Source organism: Equus przewalskii, chromosome 14 (genome assembly GCF_037783145.1).
Source record: "Equus przewalskii isolate Varuska chromosome 14, EquPr2, whole genome shotgun sequence".
In the NCBI taxonomy this organism is placed as follows: Eukaryota; Metazoa; Chordata; class Mammalia; order Perissodactyla; family Equidae; genus Equus; species Equus przewalskii.
Genome location: NC_091844.1, coordinates 63690381 through 63711518, shown reverse-complemented (window position 1 = coordinate 63711518; position 21138 = coordinate 63690381). Strand labels below are relative to the sequence as shown.

The 21138-nt window shown below is 41.8% G+C and overlaps 1 protein-coding gene across 5 annotated transcripts in view; it reads left to right on the top strand.

Moving 5' to 3' along the window:
- Positions 1-13339: 13339 nt before the first annotated feature.
- TTC27 (tetratricopeptide repeat domain 27) overlaps positions 13340-21138 on the top strand; it is a 177876-nt gene continuing 170077 nt past the window's right edge. For 2 of the 5 annotated variants that reach the window (XM_070574215.1, XM_070574211.1), the window contains exons 1-3: positions 14380-14677; positions 15827-16004; positions 17084-17213. In XM_070574215.1, coding sequence (XP_070430316.1) covers positions 14578-14677; positions 15827-16004; positions 17084-17213 — 408 coding nt within the window. In that variant the 5' untranslated portion in view covers positions 14380-14577. Of the gene's footprint in view, positions 14678-15826; positions 16005-17083; positions 17214-21138 lie in introns of all 5 variants that reach the window. The other 3 variants (XM_070574210.1, XM_070574213.1, XM_070574214.1) reach the window with 3 other exon arrangements.

Genomic DNA, 21138 nt, shown 5'->3' with positions numbered 1-21138 from the left:
AGTACAAAAATAAATAGCTTAAATACCATTCTAGCATTAAGACTAGTATCTCCAAAGTCAGACAAATAAATAAAATACCATAAACATTTTTTTCTTTGATGTCCTATAAGTTGGTTTATGTAAGATAAGATGGGTGGGATGAGACGTTCTAGCTAGTGTGTCTTAAACTGTAGGGAAGAGCCAAGGTTTTTGGTTACCCCTCCTTTACACTAGAGACCAAAGCTTTATACACACAATAAAAATATGACAGCATTATCACGTTGCTTGCTCTCACTTTTGGTACTTAGCCCGTTGCTGAGTGGTGGCAGTCTTCAGACCGTGACTTTAGCAGCACTGTGCTAAACTCAATTAAGTGAGGTTGGTCCCCAGCCAGGCATTACTAACTGGCCATTTATTCCTTACAGTAAAGCTAATTATTTAGTGGAGAAATTTCTACAGTTGCGTTTTTCACTATGCAATATACTTTTTTCCACAACTGAAAGTTAATACTCTGGTATGTCCTTATATGGGTGCTGGAATAGTACCAATTTACTGAAACAAGCTTCAGATCTTGGAAAGTACTGAGACTGGTTAGACCAAAAGTTTCCAAGATGGAAACAGACATGCCCACTGGCTCAACCTTGACGTAGGAACAGACTCACTTGCAGACCTTGGGGGAGCTAGATAGACTCAGAGTTGGAGCAGGTAGCCAGTATGAGAGAGGACTGGAACAAGGAGCCAGGACCAAGCTACTGCTCTGATGCTTTAGTCTTGGGCAAGGTGGTCAGAACAGGGCAGGCCTCAGGCTCGTTTAGTTCCAGTCATACTGAGGGGTTTTTAAATTATGATAGTGATACTGAGCAAGGGCTTGATCCGCTCGCCCCAAGGTAAAAGGCCAAGCAGGTGATGTTAGAGAAAGAACTTTAATAAGCAATGAGCTAACATAGCGGAAGATGGTGCACTGTCGTCCTAAATAACCCGTCTTAAAGGGAACTGATTTGGAAATGACTTAGATAAGGCAAACGGGGTTGGGGAGGGGGCTCAGGAGTGTTAGGTGACGGATGACCACAGAATGTTGGGTGCCTCTCCATAGCGGATCTCGCATTGGAATCTAAGAAAATCTTAGTTCCTTCCTTATCTGGGACAGAAGGAACAGTTTGGGCAGAGGACATAAGTTTTCTGCTAACAAGTTATTCTTTCTACCAGTTACAGATTAGCTTGCCTACACGCAGATCTAAGCGGTTTTCCAAAGCACACTGAGAGTAGGACGAGGTGGGGCGCATGTGGCCTTGGAGGCTCAAATTCTAAGACTCCTCTGCACATGGGCGACTGTCTCATGTTTCTTATGAGGTGTGAAGCTTAGAATCCAACATTTTAGCTTCTTAATGCCTTTGCGTGATGCTCAGTCGGGCAGAGGGCTGTCAGCAAGTTACGCTCCTATCAGGGTCCTCCTGCTGTTCTTCAAGGCAAGTTTAGAAACTTGGGTTACTTTGTTTCCTACGTTAACCTCGTTAACCTGGTCTTGGGTACAGGCATAGTTTCATCCTAATCCAGGGAAACTTTAATTCCTTCATCCTCGGTTTCAATAGTTACACTGTAATGTATGGCTTGCCATGGAAAATTGGGAAAATACTGAAGAATATGAAATGTGAAATTAAACACTTAATTTTCTGGTATATTTCCTCCTATTTTCTATATTTTTCTGTATAATTGATTTATTGTATATACAGTTTTATCAACTTTTTAACAATGTATTATGCACTTTTTAAATCCTTAAATGAAAATTAATGGCTGCATAATAGGGATGTACTTAACCAATCCCTTACTCTTGGGTGTTTAGGTTGTTTCTGTTTTTCTAATTATAAATAATGCTGTAATGAACGTGGTCTGTATCTTTGATTATTTGCTTATGATAAATCCTAGAAGTAGAATTTCTAGGTCAAAGGTTTTGATATATATTGACTAATTGCTCTCGAGAGAGGTTGTATTGATTCACACTTCCAGTATCAATGTTTCCATGCCCTGGTCAGTGTTAGGGATTATAATTTTTTAATCTGGCATATTTACCTATCATCAAACATGCTTTACTTTAATCTACATTTCTTCACATTATTTATGTTTATTAGTTATTTGAATTTCTACTTTGTCAATGATCACTTTATACCATTCCATTATCTTAGGTTTTAATATGTATGAGCTACTCATATAGCAGAATATTAATTTTCATCATACTTGTATGTATTTTTCCCAGGTGGCCTTTTAATTTTTGTTTCATTTTTCTTATGTTTTAAATTATCATGAAGTCATCTATTGATCTTTTCCTTTGTGATTTTAATTACTTTCTAATTCTTTTAAAGACCGTCACAATGCAAAAACAAAAACAAAGAAAACGTTTCTTTTCTAACTGGGATTGATTTTGGTATTGGTGTCAGCCTATCTGGAGGTGAGTTAAAACAGGCTTAAACCGCCCTCTGCCTCTCCTCCCCTCCATTCTCCATCCCCCTGGAGCCCAGCTTGGTGGTAAGAATACAGAGGCCACATGCTCAAGATGGAAGGTGCAAACCAAGTTGAAAGGAATCCTCTTTTTCTCTTCAAAAGCTTCCCAATTTCTACCAGCTATCCATCCTTCTTTCCTTCAGCTTCTAGTCTCCTGATGCTTCAAGCTAAAGGAGCTGACCTGAGCCCTGTGAACCTATCCGTTTCCTGGATGGAAGAGGCATCCTCTGTTCTTTCTTTAGTCCCTGGATGTGATCCTATGGGTTCCCCCAAAAGACTGGTTTTGTTTGCTTCCTTCATATGTGTCCCTCCTCAGGTTGCACCAGTTATGTTTTCCTATGCAGAAAGAGATTGCACTAGGCCACCATTTTGATTATATTTTCAGTTTTATTCACTTTACATTTCTCCAGGGAGGGAATGCCCATCCAACCATGTCAGCTGTAGACTGCCCTGGGCTGCTGGAAGGCACACAATCTCAGGATAAGTGCCTCTGCCTACTGTGGTCCCTGGGAGACTGATCCTCCCCACCTCTGACAGTCTCCTTTCCAAAGGCTAGGCCACAAGGGTAGACATGGATTTCTTCATCCTCCCCTTCCCCTCCATCCCTGCCCCCCCCCCCGCCCCCCGCCCCGACTTTTGTGTCCTGCTGTCGCTTTTTCCCTAGCCTTTACAGGTTTTGTTCTTGGGTTTATCCCTTGCTCTTTTTACTTTGCTATCTGCAAAATTGGCAAACCCAGCTGCAAAGCACCTCCCATCTTCTTGGAGCCATTTTCATGATTTAGAGAGACTAACTAGAGCTCTAGTTTTAGCTTGTTTGTGCCTGTTTTCTGAGAGCTGCTGTCCTTGTTATCTCCCCTCTAGCCATATAAGGTTTTTTTGACTAGTTGTCTCCTGTAATTGCTCTGAGGCAAGGAGGCTAAGCATTGGCTACTGAATTAAGGGGTGGGCTTTATCAGACAAAGGTTCTTTGATAGGTACCATGTTATTGAAATAATGGTCCAAAAGCATAGACTATCATATTTGTACAAAAAGAAAGATTTACAATAATCTAGGAATACTCAATCTGGACTCTTACATGCTCTGCTCCTACTAATCTTCCTGTGGCTGTCCTAAATTGCCTATAGAGATTCTCTGATATAGCTTTTTTTTTTTTTTTTTTTTGGTGAGGAAGATTCACTCTAAGCTAACATCTGTTGCCAGTCTTCCTCTTTTTTTGCTTGAGGAAGATTAGCCCTGAGCTAACATCTGTGCCAGTTTTCCTCTATTTTGTATGTGGGTTGCTGCCACAGCATGGCTTGATGAGTAGTATAGGTCCACACCTGGGATCTGAACCCATGAATCCAGGCTGCCAAAGTGGAGTGCAGCAGACAATTACTACGCCATGGGGCTGGCCCCCAATTATTTTTTTTATCATTTCTTGAATTATACATAGTCTAGGTAACCTAATGTCTAGATCATCTATCATCTGATCATGTGTAGGAGCTGTAGTATATTTTGTCTGGAAGCAGTACCTAAAATTAAACTGTAGGTGTTGTGTCCCATAGAAAAAAGAAGTATTCTAATAATGATCACAAAATATCAGTTATCGGTTAGGAGATAGGCTCATTAGAGATTTTTACTACTTCGATGGTTCTATTAAGCCAGTGAATAAAGTTCATTTTCCTTCAAGCTCTTTACAACTTACTTTATATCCTCAGATTTGTCTTTTATTTATTTATTTTTCGTTCTCTGGTGCAAGCAGGTATTTTAACTTAAAGACAAACTTTCTTATTTATTAAGAAAAATGAACTTAATTTCCTTTTTGCTTTTCAGTCAACTTTTACAATTTTAACTGCAGGATCTGATGTTGTATAGTAGTGGAACTGAGGTAGATAAAATGACGCTAAATCAGCGAGAATTACTGCCCGACATTACGGGTAGTTCTACTTAAGGGTTTAGAGAAAGAACAGAGTATTGTTGCGTGCTAATGTCCCTTTTGGATTGGCATTGGAGGGATTTTGGATATGTAGTTGTCCTTTTGTTTTTTAGGCAACGTGGGTCATTATTTCTCTGACTGGGCCTTCTGCTTGTAGTCGATACCATTATCCTTCTATGTTGGCTCCCAAGTCTTAAGAAAGGCCCATTTTGTTATATAGAGAGACAAATTACATGGGTTTCTCACTTGTTTACTGCCTAAGACTATCAAGCAAGTAAGGTGTGGCACAAATATTTATCAAATGACATACCTCCCAAACAAAAGGTCTAATGATCTCATAAAATATATAGGTCTGTTTGCCAAATGATGCACCTCCATACCAAAAGGTCTTTTAAAAAAAGGACTAAGCCTAATGACGTTATACAAAAGCCTACTTCATTACAAATCCTAGGAAGAAAGAAAAAATTCAATAAGGGGAGCTCCATCAAACTAGTTAGATCTCATATTGTTGAGACTAACTCACTGGGTGGCAGATCTGAAGGACAAATGAAGTTTAGGCTCAAAGGGCCAGTGTTGGTCTGAGGGTTCCCGAGAATCCTGACTAGGATGGTCTTTAAAATGATCTTGGTGGAACCTCTAGATTTGTCCAAAGATGATGAAACCACTACTGAGTACCTGAAATAGAAAGACTGAATTTATTGCTTACTGTAGTGTGTTAATTCACTAGGGTTGCCATAACAAAGTACCACAGATTGTGAGGCTTAAATAAAAATTTATTTTCTTACAACTATGGAGGCTAAAAATCTGAGCTCAACGTGTCGGCAGGGTTGGTTTTTTCTGAGGCCTCTCTCCTTGGCTTGTGGATGGCTGTCTTCTTCCTGTGTCTTCACGTGGTCTTCCCTTTGTATGTGTCTGTGTCCTAACCTCCTCTTCTTATAAGGACACCAGTCACGTTGGATTAGGACCCACCCTAATGACCTTATTTTACCTTAATTACCTCTTTAAAGACCCTATACCCAAATACAGTATCATTTTGAGGGGTCCTAATTGGGGGGTTAGCACTTCAACATATGAATTTGGAGGGAGGGAGGGTACACAATTCAGCCCACAGCGCACAGTAAGAGAAAGTGATGCTGGTCAGGCATCTAGGTGACACTCTTGTTGGTTGGTTGGCACTCAGAGGTGTGTTTGAGTGAGTCCATCTGCACAGGCTGGCTTTGAGAAGCAAGAGGCTGACACTGATTGGATGGCTTGCAAAAATATATTCAGTGAGGCGGGTTCTCACTGATTGAACAGGTTTAAAGCTTACAGAATAGCGAGTCTTTTCCTAAGTTTGTGGGAATATTATTCTCAATATAAAAAGTGGCTTTCAGTTAGTCACAGTTTTTGTCTAAAGTGATCTAACATCTCTCAGCTCTAGACATGGGAATTTGTGGTACTTTCTGGCTGATACACATGTTTACACTCTGAATCCAAGTCGATGATATTCTGTTGGGTTTCACAGGAAAGAACGCAGGTTTGAGCCATCCTGGCTCCTCAGATCAATAGTTGCCTGGCCTCAGACAAGACACGTGGCTTCTCTAAGATTCAGTTTCTTCATCTGTAATTGGAAATAATAATAACTATCTCACTGTGTTGTTATGAATATCAACAACATAACTTAAGTGAAATGCCTAGTGCAGTATCTGGTACGTTCCAGTCATGGTTCTCATCTCTGCTTATTAGACTCACCTGGATAACGGAGAATAGGAATCGCCCCACCACCCAGAGATCCTGATTTAGTCAGGGTTCATTCCAGGTGGGTGATGACAAAACTCCAAAGGTGGTTCTAAGGGACATCCAGGTTTGAGAACCAGTATTAATTACTCCGAAAAGTGGTAATTCTCTTTCAATCCACCCTCTTCTATCTCTATTAATTTTTACCCTGAACTTGATCCCCTTTCCAAATGTCAGCAGTTTTTCTCCTGTATCCCAGAGAGGGAAGAGCCCTCCCCATGCCGTATGTGCACAGTCTGTGGCAGGATGTCTCTGGCTCTGATATGACTTTCAAGTGGCCATCCTCTTAATGGATGAATGCATGAGTCACATTGATCACTTGGATGAGAGAAGTGTCCTCAGACCCCAAACTGGAATTGAGGAGACAGGGAGACTGGCAGAGAGAATTCCCTTTCTTGTTCTGAACTGTAAAGTGATCAAGTCACGTGGAAGTCTGCCCATAACATTTACAGGGTAAGAGGCAAGATACCAACGGAGATGCACATGCCATATGTCCAAACATTTAGGTTATTAATTAAACTGGCAAAGTATTATGTGAAATATATCCTATCATCCTACTTTGACAAATGTATCTTCATAAGCCAAAAAAAGTGTTAAGCTGTGCTTTATGTATAAGTGCTAGCCATCAAAATAATTAATTAAAAAATTAAATTATGTTGAAGTATTCTGTTGATGGGCCAGTAATGTCTGGATAAGTAATAAAGACATACATAATTAACATATTATTAAATATTTATTCCATAACAATTGATCTTGTCTTTATCTCTACAAAATCAATAATGTTTTAATACTCACTGTATTAGTTCCTAGGGCTGCTGTAAAAAATTACCACAAACTCAATGGCCTAAAACAACAGAAATTTACTCTCTCACAGTTCTGGAGACCAAACGTCTCCACCGTGAAATCACAGTGTTGGCAGGGCTACTGTCCCTCTGAAGGCTCTAGGAGAGAATGCATTTCTTGCCTCTCCCAGCCTCTGGTGGCTGCCGGCATTCCTTGATTTGTGGATGCATCACTCGAACCTCTGCCTCCATCTCCACACATCTTTCTCCTGTGTGTCTGTGTATAATGTCCCTCTGCCTGTTTCTTTTTTCTTTTTTAAAGATTGGCACCTGAGCTAACAACTGTTGCCGATCTTCTTCCTTTTTTTTTCTCTGCGTTTTCTCTCCAAATCCCCCCAGTACATAGTTGTATATTTTCGTTGTGGGTCCTTCTAGTTGTGGCATGTGGGACACCACCTCAGCATGGCCTAATGAGCGGTGCCATGTCCGCATTCGGGATCCGAACCAGCAAATCCCCGGGCCACCAAAGAGGAGTGCGTGAACTTAACCACTTGGCCACAGGGCCGGCCCGTTTTTATTTTCCTCTTTCTTCTACAACACTAGTCACGGCACTTTGGACACACCCGGATCATCCAGGATTATCTCATTTAAAAATCGTTAGCCACAACTGTGAACATCTTTTTTCCCATTAATGGAACAGGGATTAGGACCTGACATCTTTGAGGCCACTAGTCAGCTCACTACAATAATCAAAAGTGTCCTAGGGCCAGCCCTGTGGCCTAGTGGTTAAGTTCAGCACACTCTACTTCAGCAGTGCAGATTTGGTTTCCGGGTGCTGACCTACACCGCTTGTTAGTGGCCCTGCTGTGGCTGCAGCCACAAACAAAAATAGAGGAAAATTGGCACAGATGTTAGCTCAGGGTGAATCTTCCTCAGCAAAAAAAAAAAAAAAAAAAAAAGTTTCCTGGTTCTATGAACACTGCTGAACTAAAGGATTAAAAAAATACATGTAATTTTATTCAAAGTATATAAAGTTTGAATGTACTTTCATTGAAAATGTAAATTTAAGTAAATGTTGACAAAGTTTCATGTTTTCCATTTTTTCTTCTAAAACATTTAAAATTATTTATTAAACTTAAAAGGGAAAATATAAAGTAGAATCAGTACTGGTTAAAGAAAGTTAAAAAATTTAAAATTGTTTTTAAATTTAGTTCCATCTTATATTTTAAAGAAACAAAACTCTATAGTTCTAGTGTTTAATGTCATCTAATTGCTAATGTAAAGAATTGGTAACGTGTCAAACATATTTCATCTCATTGAATGTTACATCTGAGTTGTTTCAAATTGGTAAATGTCTCCTGACCACTGTCCATATCTGTCACAAATAAAATTCTATTTCATGAGTACCTCCAAAACCAAAAGTAGAACGCAAGGAGTTGCAAGAAAATGGACATCATTTTCTTCATTACTGAGTGCATTCTTACTGAGAAATGACACTAATTATGCAAGAATCTGTCGCATCCATGCTGAGAGGGAGATCTGACAAATTGTCCCTTTTTTTTTTTTTTTTTTGAGGAAGATTAGCCCTGAGCTAACTACTGCCAATCCTCCTCTTTTTGCTGAGGAAGACTGGCCCTGAGCTAACATCCATGCCCATCTTCCTCTACTTTATACGTGGGACGCCTACCACAGCATGACTTGCCAAGTGGTGCCATGTCTGCACCTGGGATCTGAACCGGCGAACCCCAGGCCGCTGAGAAGCAGAACGTGTGAACTTAACCGCTGCGCCACCGGGCTGGCCCCTGTCTTTTTTCTTACCTGGGAGCTTCTGCAACTCAAATCCTCCCTCCTCCTGTACGTTTCATTCGTCAGTGCCTGTCTCCCACATTACGTGCAGCACAACCCACACACCTTTACAGCATTTGGACCCAGGAGCCTTTTGTTTGAAGGACATAGATAAAATGCAGAGATGCCTTTTCTCTGGAGCCTGAACAGTGTAAATCAAGAGAGTAGCTGTTCAAGGTCACCCTGTGTCCTTAGATCTTGAGTGACAGGAACCCCCACATATTCTTCGATTTATTTTGTGTGTTTGTGATATACGGGGGGCCCTTTAAAGCACAGCGCCCAGGACAGAAGCCTCCTTGTGTGATTCTAAGCAGCCAGAAGACAGTTCCAGAGTCAAGGGAGAGAGAGCGTTCTCTAAATAAGGCTGGTTGGATCAAGCCCAGAACGCGTGAGCTTGAGTGGCATTGTTCCTATAGCTACGCTTATGTCTCCATGCTGCATCTAATGAAGTCTCATTGAAAGCCTTATCCTTTTTCAGCCGAATTGAGACTTACCAGAGGGAAAGGTCTTGTTTGCTTTGTGAGGGCAACAGCACACCCTTTAGGGGAAGCATGCTAGCAGTTAGAATTGTCAAATTTTCTTTTTTTTTAAAGATTTTATTTTTCCTTTTTTTCCCAAAGCCCCCCGGTACATAGTTGTGGGTCCTTCTAGTTGTGGCGTGTGGGATGCCGCCTCAGCATGGCCTGATGAGCCATGCCATGTCCGCGCTCAGGATCCAAACCAGCGAAACCCTGGGCCGCCGAAGCAGAGCGCGCAAACTTAACCACTTGGCCACGGGGCTGGCCCCAGAATCGTCAAATTTTAAGATCCCCAAAGACAAGGTAAAGGGGGACATCACTGGGCTGCCTGGCTTTGGCCCTGACTCACGAGGGCGGTTTCTGAATGAAATCTTACAGGATCTGGTTGCTTGTCATTAGGGAGTGTGGCTGTCTTGTTCTGTCTCCAGCCTGACTTACCTTCTACCAACATTTCCACCTCAACCAAATGCATCCTTTCTTTCCTCTGCTTCTTCACTCCTTGCTTTGAGGGATCTCCTGCATCTGCATTGATCCTGGCTCCAGAGATATTTCCAGCATGTTCCCTAGGGAGGTTATTTTACTTAGTTACCTATTTTGCCCTGTCCTACATCCACTCATGTACTTCTCCTCCATCTTTGTTCGCCAGAGGTACAGCATGGAGCTTTGGGGGTCAGGCTAGGTTCAAATCCTAGCGTAACCTTGGGAAAGGTACTTATCTCTGCTCCCTCATTTGAAAAACTAGCTTAATATTTCCCTCAAAAAGTTATTGTAAGAGTTAAATGAGACATCTATTTAACTGTGCTTAGCACTATAGCTGGTTTATCTTATGCCTTCCATCCATGTGAACTTGTTTCCTTTCTCCTCTCTTATTTGTGTCAAAAGCTCCTGGCCCATCAAAACATTTCATCTTCTCCATACTCATGCTTCTACTAAAATGTTTACAGTAACTTTTGGTCTACAGTGAAAAATAAACACAATTATAACACTTCTAGTTGGGAGTACTGTATGATAGGGAAATTCTGCATTATGCCTCCGTAAGGGGGAAAATAGGAGGAAGGTGCATGGCCAGAAATGTAAATTCAACAAGGGTTAAGAAGGTCAGGAGTCTGTATAAAATAATGGCCCCAGGCACCAGCCCAGTGGCTTAGTGGTTAGGTTCATGCCCTCCACTTCAGTGGCCCAGGGTTCGCAGGTTTGGATCCTGGGCACAGACCTACACACTGCTCATCAAGCCATGCTATGGTGGTGTCCCCCATACAAAACAGAGGAAGACTGACACAGATGTTAGCTCAGGGCTAACCTCCCTCACCAAAAATTAAATAAATAAATACATAAAAAGAAAAGATAAAAAAAGAATAGCAATGGCCCCAAGGGAATTTCTGAAGGGGTGAAGGGCTAGCTAACTCTCTGAGGGTTAGTGGTGGTTGTGGAGCTATTGTTCTGAGGGACACAGTGTTTTGCGAAGTGTTTCGCACAGTGGGATGCGAAGAAAGAACTGTATGTAAGCAGAAAGCTTTCGAAGAATATTAGTCTTGGGAGATCAGTTTTTAAGCCTTATACAACAGACAATTTTTTAAAAACAGTGTTATTGAGGTATAATTGACATAGGATAAATTGCACATCTTTTTACCATACAATTTGATAAATTTTTCCATATATATATATTCCCACAAAACCATGAGCACAATCAGGATAGAGAACATAGCCATCACTCCCCAACGTGTCCTTGTTCCTCTCGAGAGTCCCTCTCTGCTTCCGCTCCATCTTCCCCATCCCCAGGCAACCACTGATCCGCTTTGTGTCATTATAGATTAGTTTGCATTTTCTAGATTTATATAAATGGCATCATATTGTATATTCTCTTGTTTTCTGGCTTATTTCACTCAGCATAATTATTTTGATATTTGTGTACGTTATGTATATATATAGTTCATTATTTTTTTACAGCTGAACAGTATTCCAATGTACAAATATATCACAATTTGTTTATTCATTTGTGGATGGATATTTGCATTGTTTCCAGTTTTGGGCTATGACTAAAAATACTGCTACAAACATTTTTAAAATTATTACTATTAAACATGAGATTCGTTAAAGAATGTGAAAAGGGATTGAAGGGTCATGAAATGCTAGTTACCATCCCGACTTCTCCATGCTTGAGCTAGTGAGAAGAGCCTGCCTCCCCTTTCCTACCTAAAAAGACATCAGATAGAATTAAAGTACATAAATGTATCCAACCTGAAGCTGCTTGGAGAGAAGTGTCATTTACAATATAGTTTAAGGTTCTGGGTAAACATGGCATATTAAGTATATGCATCTAGGGGGCCGGCCCGTGGCAGAGTGCTTAAGTTCGAGCCTGCCACTTTGGCGGCCCAGGGTTTCGCCAGTTTGGATCCTGGGCGCGGTCATGGCACCGCTCATCAGGCCATGCTGAGGTGGCATCCCACATGCCACAACTAGAAGGACCCACAACTAAAAATACACAACTATGTACCAGGGGGCTTTGGGGTGAAAAAGGAAAAATAAAATCTTTAAAAAATTTTTTAAAAAAATGCATCTAATTTCTCTCCTCCTTCAGAAACCTGTTAAAACTATGGTAAAGAAAAAAATTAAGACATAACTCACAATGAAAGAGATGAGAGTTGGTAACACTGTTGGGAAGCTAGATAAGTGACCTAGCTGACCCGAGAAAGCCCAATCCTAAAAATGGAATGGGAAAAGCTAAGGTAGACTTTTATCTACACTGAATGATCCCTGAAGCACTAGAGGCCTGTGGGACCGGAGCTCTGGGGTGGGAAGAGGAGGCGCTAAAATGAGGAGGACTCCTGCAAAGCTGAGTCAGTCAGCTGGAATCACTGCGCGCTGCTCCCCAGCCCGGTCCGCAGCGGTGTGTAGAGCTGTAGACGGTCGGATATACAGACTGGGTCTTGAATGCTGAGACTCCTGGCTTTCTCTTTTTTTTTTTTAAATTTTTAAATTTTTTTTAAGATTTTATTTTTTTCTTTTTTCTCCCAAAGCCCCCCAGTACACAGTTGTGTATCTTTTAGTTGTGGGTCCTTCTACTTGTGGCATGTGGGACGCCGCCTCAGTGTGGCCTCATGAGCGGTGCCATGTCCGCGCCCAGGATTTGAACCGGTGAAACCCTGGGCTGCTGAAGTGGAGGGCGCAAACTTAACCACTTGGCCACGGGGCCAGCCCAAGACTCCTGGCTTTCTCCTTCCACTTGGCTCTGGAACTCTGGCAGCCAGGCCCTAACCATACAGGTAGGAGTTTCAAAGAGTCTGTCTGAAAAATCCGACCAGCCCAAGAAAAAGACATAGACAGTGACATCTGAATTCCCAACAGACCGCCCAGCCAAAGCACTCCACACTGATTCTAAAGCATATCTCACCCACCGGCTCCGTTTCCATTTAGTATTTTTTTTCAACTGAGACCATATATTTTTTTCTTTGTTTCTTCCTTTTTTTATGAGGAAGATTGGCCCCTGAGTTAACATCTCTTGCCAATCTTCCTCTTTTTGCTTGAGGAAGATTGTCCCTGAGCTAACATCTGTGCCAATCTTCCTCTATTTTGTATGTGGACCCACCTCAGCATGGCTTAATGAATGGTGCATAGGTCTGCCCCCTGGATCCGAACTCACAAACCCTGCTGCCGAAGCTGAGTGGGTGAACTTAATCACTATGCCACTGGGCCAGAACTGAGACCATATTTTTTCAGCCCATTTTATTACTGGAGTCCATTTAGCCTGAAGGGAGACAGACTTAATTACAATCACTGTCTAGCATAACACATTATTTAAAACAAACCAACCTTGAACTATAGTGAAAGCTGCAAGTTCACAGTGTGGGTCAATGGGGTTCCACACACAAGTGAGGAACTTGGTGTAGTGGTCAGTGGTCAGTGGTCAGTGTGTTTCTACAACTGTTGATCTTTTTAACAATTGTCAAATAGTTTTGACAGTGTTGGATCTTGTGCTTGGAAAACCATGCGGACACACTGATCAAATACCATTCCCTGCACAAATAGCTTTTCATTATTTCTCAGGGAGAAGACATCCTAGGGCATCCGCTCTTCTCTTAGAGCTCAGGTCTGGCTTCCTTTGGCATCTACTGGCAGCGGCTGAACTGAGCTGAGAACCTCTTCCCTCCGAAGTCTAGAGGGGTTCTAGGTAGTGAGACAGAGTGAATTAAGAATTATTTAGCTTTTCTGCCTTGGAGCCAGGTACTGGGCGAGGGTCTTCCAGAGAGCTGCACGTGATTCCTCCAAGAATCCTGCGTGGTCGATGTTACCCTGCAGCTTTCTCCTGCATCGTGAGTGGCATACTGAGTGCAGGCTTCAAGGCGACTCGGGCAGAGTGCCCCGCTGTCAAGTTCCGGCTCTCGGAGCCTTGGTTTTCGCCTAGGAGTGCTGCTGTGAAGACTAAAGGACGTGCGGATAAGGCATCAGCTCTGTGCTCAGCAGCAGGCAGGAGGGGTGGCAGGCGGATTTCGACAGCGTTCAGTCTATCCTCCAAAAACGTCGCTGCGCCAGCGGTCCGGCCAGATGTCCCACTCGGTCATGGTTTACGTGCTATCAGCATCAAAACCAGATACTTTTCTTACACTTTAGTTCACTCAGGAATAAAGAGTCTCTGTTGATGCGGTTCTTAACCTGGGGTTCACGCACTCCACTTTACAGGATCTCTAACTCCCAGCCACGGTACCCAAACGTTGGTAGTAGGGCCCACGTGCATTTTGCGGGAAGGACTACTGCTTTCATCAGGAAGTTAGGAGGGTTCTGACCCAAAAGGGTTTAGTTATCAAAGCGGTAGACCCTCCAACTAAACCGCGCTTGAGCAAGACCGCAGCTTTGAGCCACATTTTAACCCGAGTCCTCGGTGGGCGGTACGCGAGGACTCCACGCCCTCCACTTCTGCTCCTCGAGGCAGCGCCCCCTTAGGGGCGGGACGGAGATCAGCCACTCCCCTCCAACTCCGCCTATCCCGTGCTCGGGACGGGGCATCTCCACGGGGCCTGCTCAGTACCAATGACTCTGGTTGGCCTCCTAGGCGGAAGTCGGTGCTGAGCACGGTGTGTGTTTCCCAGGATGCCCCGCGCTGCTGTCATGGCCGCCTCCATGAGCCTGTATCCACACATGGGGGGGTTCTAGGGTTGTGAACTTATTTACTGGAACTGTCGCCTCTAGACTTCGGCTCTTTGGACCCTCCTCCTTTCACTTTCTTTTGTTGAGTCCTGTGTGGCCCTTGTAGGAAGACGTTTTAGCAGCGATGTCCGGGTTGATGTGGACCCCGGAGCTGGCAGTTCTGAGGGGCTTTTCCACTGAGGCTGAGCGGCAGCAATGGAAGCAGGAGGGAGTCCCCGGCTCAGGTGAGAGAGGTGCACCTGCCAGGGACTTAGGCCAGCGTGGGGACTGTGGCGAGAAGGGGTGGTGGTGGCTGGGTTCTCATCCCTCCTTGTTTTATATTCTTCCTACCAAAATCTAGCTGATTTCTTACAGCTTTGGTTTGTTGTGTCCTTGACGTGGTGGGCGTGGTCTTTAGGCTCCGTGAGTGTCTTTACCCTAAACTTCTCACCGTGCAGGTTCAGTAATAATAATGGTAATGTCAGTTACTTTTCTAAGCCCTTCACATGTCTTCAGTCATTTAATCCTTATAATAGACACGTAAGGTAGATACTACTTTTAATCGCATTTTTCAGATGAAGACATTTAAGTTCAGATTGGTTAAGTAATTTATTTAAGGTGAAACAGCTGGTAAGCAGAACAGCTGAAACGAGGCAGCAAAGATGTAATCTTGTGAGCAATGCACATTTACTGGAGAGAGAAAGAGTTAAAAGGCACATTTGCTAGTGGGATATAGGCACATCTGGTTTAGGCTGCACTCGGAAGAGAGATAACAAGTTAGGACATTATATAAGTGCTGTGTGTGTGTACACAATAGGTGTTTCAAGAGAGAGGTACTTTCTGAAGTCTGGTCGTCTGGAAAAGTTTCATGGAAGAAGTAAGACAAGCTGATTTTTGATTAAAGAGTAAGACTGACGAGTGGAGAAAAGTTCAGCAGGAGAAATCACAAGTGTAGAAGTGTGGAGGCAGGAATGTGCATGGGACATTAGAGGAACAATGAGCGAACCAACTTTTCATCAGGGAGTGTAGTGGGTGTAGGAGGAGTCTGTTGGTGGGAGGTCTTAGAATCCTGACTGAGGAAACTTGTCTGTTGTCAGTAGGAATCTTTCTAATTCCCAGAAGAAAGGTGATAATACTTACTAATGAGGAATATTATTCCAGGGTCTAACTTCTACCTTGCTGCTCATCGTGTGGATGAGCTTCTAATTCTAGGAGAAGTGACGTTTGTGTAATAATAGGAATTTGCTCAGTGCTTTGTGATTAATGTATAGCAAGCATTCTAAGTATCTGCATTTTTTGTGTACTAAAAGGGTAGATCTGCCTAATAATATTATCCTTTACAGTATGAAAATAATTGTTCTTTTGGGTTACTGGGCTAACTTTTTGTATTACAGAGAGTGGATCTTATCTACAGTTGCTGCTAGAAGGGAACTATGAGGCTATATTCTTAAATTCAGTGACTCAAAATATTTTTAATTCAACAACGATGACTGAAGAAAAGATTGACAGCTACCTAGAGAAGCAGATAGTAGCATTCCTGGATTACTCAGCAGATTTGGACAAAACGGAAAGGTAGAATTTTGACAGTTATATGAAGGCTTTAAGATCTTGCTGCACACCTGTTTTTCCCAAGTTTTCTAATTACAACAGGCTCTTTTGTCACCTGTTTTCTCTAGTGTTGCTGCTGCTTTGCTCTGCTCTCAGTTGTGGTGCATCCAGAGCTTTATATTCTGGCTACCACAGGCTTGTGGATTTGATTTTTTTTTTTCCTTAAACGGGATAAGGGGAGAAGGATCCCCCAGGGGACATGGGGAGAAGAAGGTGACTGCTTTTATTTTCTCTTCACACGAAACATCAGAATTCTCTGGCTGATATTTGTTACAGCTGAATCTCCACCTATTTTTTCTTAATCCAGAGGTTGGCAAATTATGACTGGTGGGTCAACGTGGCTAAGAATGCTGTTTACATTTTTAAAGAGTTGGAAAAAAAGAAACACATGTGACCCAAAAAGCCTAAAATATTTAATATCTGTCCCTTGCCAGATAAAGTTTACCCACACCTGTCTTAAGCCAAAGCAGGATTGAAAAAAAGTAGGTTCAAGTAAAATTTCTAAGGGTCTTTTTGTTCTAGCAGTTGGTAAGACAGGGTCAGTAAAAATGTTTAAAAACAACTTCTTGGCAGTTTTCTTTTGTATCAGATCAGTTTTACATATATCATCTGGCAGCGTCAGAGCTGTTCAATAAAATGCAAGAAAAGTTGCAAGTGCCTGCTCAGGACCTAAAGCAGTGCTTTTCAAGAGAACTTTCTGTGATGATGGAAATGTTCCGTATCTGTGCTGCCCAGTACGGTAGCCACTAGCTACGTTTGTCATTGAGCACTTGGAATGTGGACACTGCAACAGAGGGACTGAATTCTAAATTTTATTTAATTGTAATTAATTTAAATTTAAAAGAGCCATACGTGGCTCATGGTTATAATGTTGGACATTGCAGACTTAAATTGTTTAGGTTTCAGAAATTTTTTTGTAATGCTCTTGAGTAATCGCAATAAATCTTGGTTGATATGTTCTTCTTAATAAAACTGAAATGAAATAATATGTGTGGATATACAATGATAGCGGTGCATATTTATTTCTTTATTCTTATATGCAGACAACAGCTGATATTCCTACTTGGTGTGAGCAGTTTGCAACTTTTTGTTCAGAGTAATTGGACGGGGCCTCTTGTGGATTTACACCCTCAGGATTTCTTGCCATCTCTTTTGTTCCAGCAATTCAGTGAGGTATGCTGCTTGGAAAGTTCATATATAGTTATTAGTTTATTAGTTATTCTTTAGGAACTGGTCTTTATAAACTGGCGTTAATGGTAAGTAGGAAAGAAACAAGACTTAATAGCTTGCACAAAACCTTCTAAGAATGCTTGTTCATTGATCAGATTTTCAGATATTTCCAAAAGTTCCTTTGTCAGTCTCTGACTCCTCTTCAGATGCTTCCCATTTCATGGAGTGCTGTTAGCCGTTCTTTTTATTAAAGTGCAGGCAGCACCACCAGTTACCCGGTTGCATATATTTCCGCAGTTACATAAAGATCTTTTCTGGCAAGGCAGCAAATTTAGAAATCTATTTAGTTTTGTTGCAGTTAAATTTTGCTGCTGTGTTTAAGAATGGTTCCCAGGGGTGATTTCCTTTATATTACAAATACTTTCTTAAAGTGCCTGGCACAGAGGTGCTCCGTGGTGATAATTATTATTCCTATATGAGGGTAATATTATTGACCTGCATCAGTAGATCATCAGTAGAGCTTGCAGTTCGAATTCCTCAGGAGTTTTCCAGCACATATGCATAGGGCTTGGTGAGTATGACATGCTCTAAGAAGAAGTACGGTAACTTTAATTTTTTAAAAAAGTTTAGGGAGGTCACATTGATTTATAATACATAAATTTCAAGTGTATATCATTATGTTTTAACTTCTGTATGGACTGCATCTTGTTCACCACCAAGTCTGGTTCTGTCCAATGGAAACTTTGATTTATCCAGTCACCTCAGATCTAGAGCATAGACAGCAATCACTCAGCCTGGAAAAAGGGCCCCTTAGCATCCAAAGCTTATGCAGCAAAAGGGACCTTTTGCTGTTACTTGGTTTTTCAGAATTAGAAGTAGCAAATGAAGGGGAGTGGAGCTGATAGAAATAAGTGTTAATAATTTGCTGGTGGGGTAGAAGGAGAAGTACAAAAGCAAGCATAGTGTGGCAGCCACAATGATGAGCTCCGTGTGCGTCAGTGTAGGGAGCCACTGTGTTATATTGCAGTAGAATAATTGAAATTCATAATGCTAACCCTCAATCATTATTGAAAGGTTAAAAGATCTTCTGAATCTTATATCCAAGAAGGGAATTTAACCTACACTTTACAAAGGTTTTTATCCAAACTGGGTAAAATAATCCCAAAGATTATGGCACTTAAAGAAATATGCTTCAATTATCCAGAAATGTACTTACATGGAACATCTCATTCCCTCTCTTATTCTGTATGAAACAGTTTCTGACCTCTACAGTCCTACAGTGTACGTTGGAAATCCGCCAAAGAGTCAAAGTCATAAGTATTTACTGAGCATTGCTGTGTGGTTCTTAATTCACATGTGTTTATCAATTTGAGATATTCTATAGCTGAGAAGCTCACAGTGGGGAAGGAAACTTGTCATGGGTCTTATAGCTGGGGGATTGGAATCCACGTTTTCTGGGTCCAAATCCAGTACTCGTTCTACTATGCTAGTGTAGCAGTGCCTGTAACGTCAGGTAACTATTCAAAGCAGTACAGAAATGGGTTACGTGAGAGAATCATGTAATCAGAAATTAATGAAGAGATGTGGAAAGTGAGTTTTGTCAGAGAAGACCTTTTAGTTGGGAGTGGACCTTTAGCTAGAACCTGCAGGATGATGTGGAAATGGATAGGTAGAGAAGAGGCGGAAATGCTTTCTAGGTGCAGTCATGTGAGCAGAAGTGTAGAGGGGAGAATGTGGTGTTTGTGGGAAAGCGATGCTTTGAGCCTGTTGGAGTAGCAGTAAAAGGTCAGACCTGATGAGGTTCAGACCTGATTATAGGAAACTTTAACTAAGATCTTGATTTTAACTTTTTAATTACAAGTACCATATATATTCAAAAAAGCATACAAAATATATGCAGTTTAAATAATAAAACTCCTTTGTTCCTACCACCCAGCTTGAGAGAGAGAACATTACCAGCACTGTAGGACAGAACTTCCCGCCTGCTCTTCCCCGGATGTCAAGCCTCTCTGCCATTGCAGTGGCTCTGCGGAGCCTGGGCTGGGGAGGGCCTTTGAACTGGTCTCTTCTGGTTAAGCAGCCTTCTCTAGTTACCTGGTGTACCCATCTTCTACGTGTGCTCTGACTTGGAAAAGGCTGAGAAATGCCACCTTAGCAGGTTCCCTGTGTGTGCTGCTGATAGTTTCCCCAGCCCCCTCTCTCACGAACCACTCTCAGGAAGTTTGTGTTAATCATTCCATTCCTTTTCTTCATAGTTTTAGCATCTATATATGTGTCCCCAGAAAACATATTATTTAGTTTTGCTAATTTTTGAACTTTATAGTGATGAAACAAACTGTATATATTCTTCTGTGACTTGCTTTGCTTAATGGTATATTTTTGAAATTTCCCATTCATTTTTTTTTTTTAAAGATTGGCACCTGTGCTAACATCTGTTGCCAGTCTTCTTTTTTCTTCTCCCCAGAGCCCCCCGCCCCAGTACGTAGTTGTATATTCCAGTTTTGAGTGCCTCTGGTTGTGCTATGTGGGATGCCACCTCAGCATGGCCTGATGAGTGGTGCCATGTCTGCACCCAGGATCCAAACCAGCAAAACCCTGAGCCACCGAAGCAGAGGGTGTGAACTTAACCACTTGGCCACGGGGCCGACCCCCATTATTTATTTTTACTGTTGTATAGTATTCCAATTGTATGAATATATCACAACTTGTATATCCGTTCTAGATGGCCATATGGGATGTTTCCATTTTTTGCAATATATTATGTACAATGCTATTAGGAACACATCTTCGGGAAATCATTTGCAAGAGTTTCAAAGCACAGCATACTTAAGAAATGATAGTATTTGGTGCAGTGTGCTAAATGGAAGAGGCTGTTTTTACTGGCCCCCAGGCTAGAGCTGGGCCCCCTGAGGGCTGAGGGGATTGATATTTTGACACGCTGAAACCCCTGCCCAGCACTGAGTTGGGAACTCTGCTGTAGTGTGTATATTTTGAGTGGAGTTGCTGTACCCTGGGGCCTATGCACGGTCAACTCTTCTTGGTAAAGTCAGGTTGTTTTTAAAAGGATTATTCAAGTTTTAGTCTTCACCAGCCATCTGGGGATTTGGAAGATAGAGTGGAAGTTTTTAAACTGGGGAGTAGCACATCAGTATTTTCTAGTTGTCACTTTCCTGGGCTGATTCATGTTTTTTGGTTCTTGTGAAGCACAGATGTTTGTGAATATACTTCATGGTCATGGAGTATAGTCACCAGAGCTAAATTAATTTTCCCTGCCTCTGACTTACGGCCTTGGCATCTTCAGCACTGTTTTCTGACGTCTGGTGCTAACCAGCCTCAGAGGAAAAGCACGAAAAGTCCCTGTCTGAGCAGCAGGTCACCTCTCACACTTAAAGGTTGATCTCCTAGTAATCTGGTTTTATATTAAGTTTACCTCAGACTTCCAGATGTTGAATTTTTTTCACTATTATGCTGACAAATATGTATTTTTATGTCATACGCTCTCTTGACTGAGGAATTGTTCCTAAGGGAATTGTAACCTTTGTCTGTTTTTATTAAAAATATAAACAATCCTTTTTAAAAATGGACCATTTCCCAAAACCTCTGAAAGCACATTTTGAACTTATTTGGAATATCAGTGTTATATCACAGGGGTAGACAGAGGCTGATTTACTTTAGCAGAAGATAGAAAAGCATTTAATATTTTCGTGATGATGCAAGGTGACACTAGGAAGAGAAATTTGCTTGTTTATTCATTCATTCACTCATTTATTTATTTATTATTTGCCTTCTTAATACCATCTCAGAGAACTTTGAGTTGACAAGTAGGAGCTTTGGTCACCAGTCTGTGGCTTTGATAGCAGAGATCGTGCTGTCCAGGTAGTCTAGTATGAGCTCTCTCTTTGTATAAGTTTTTATTTCTTGCTCTGTT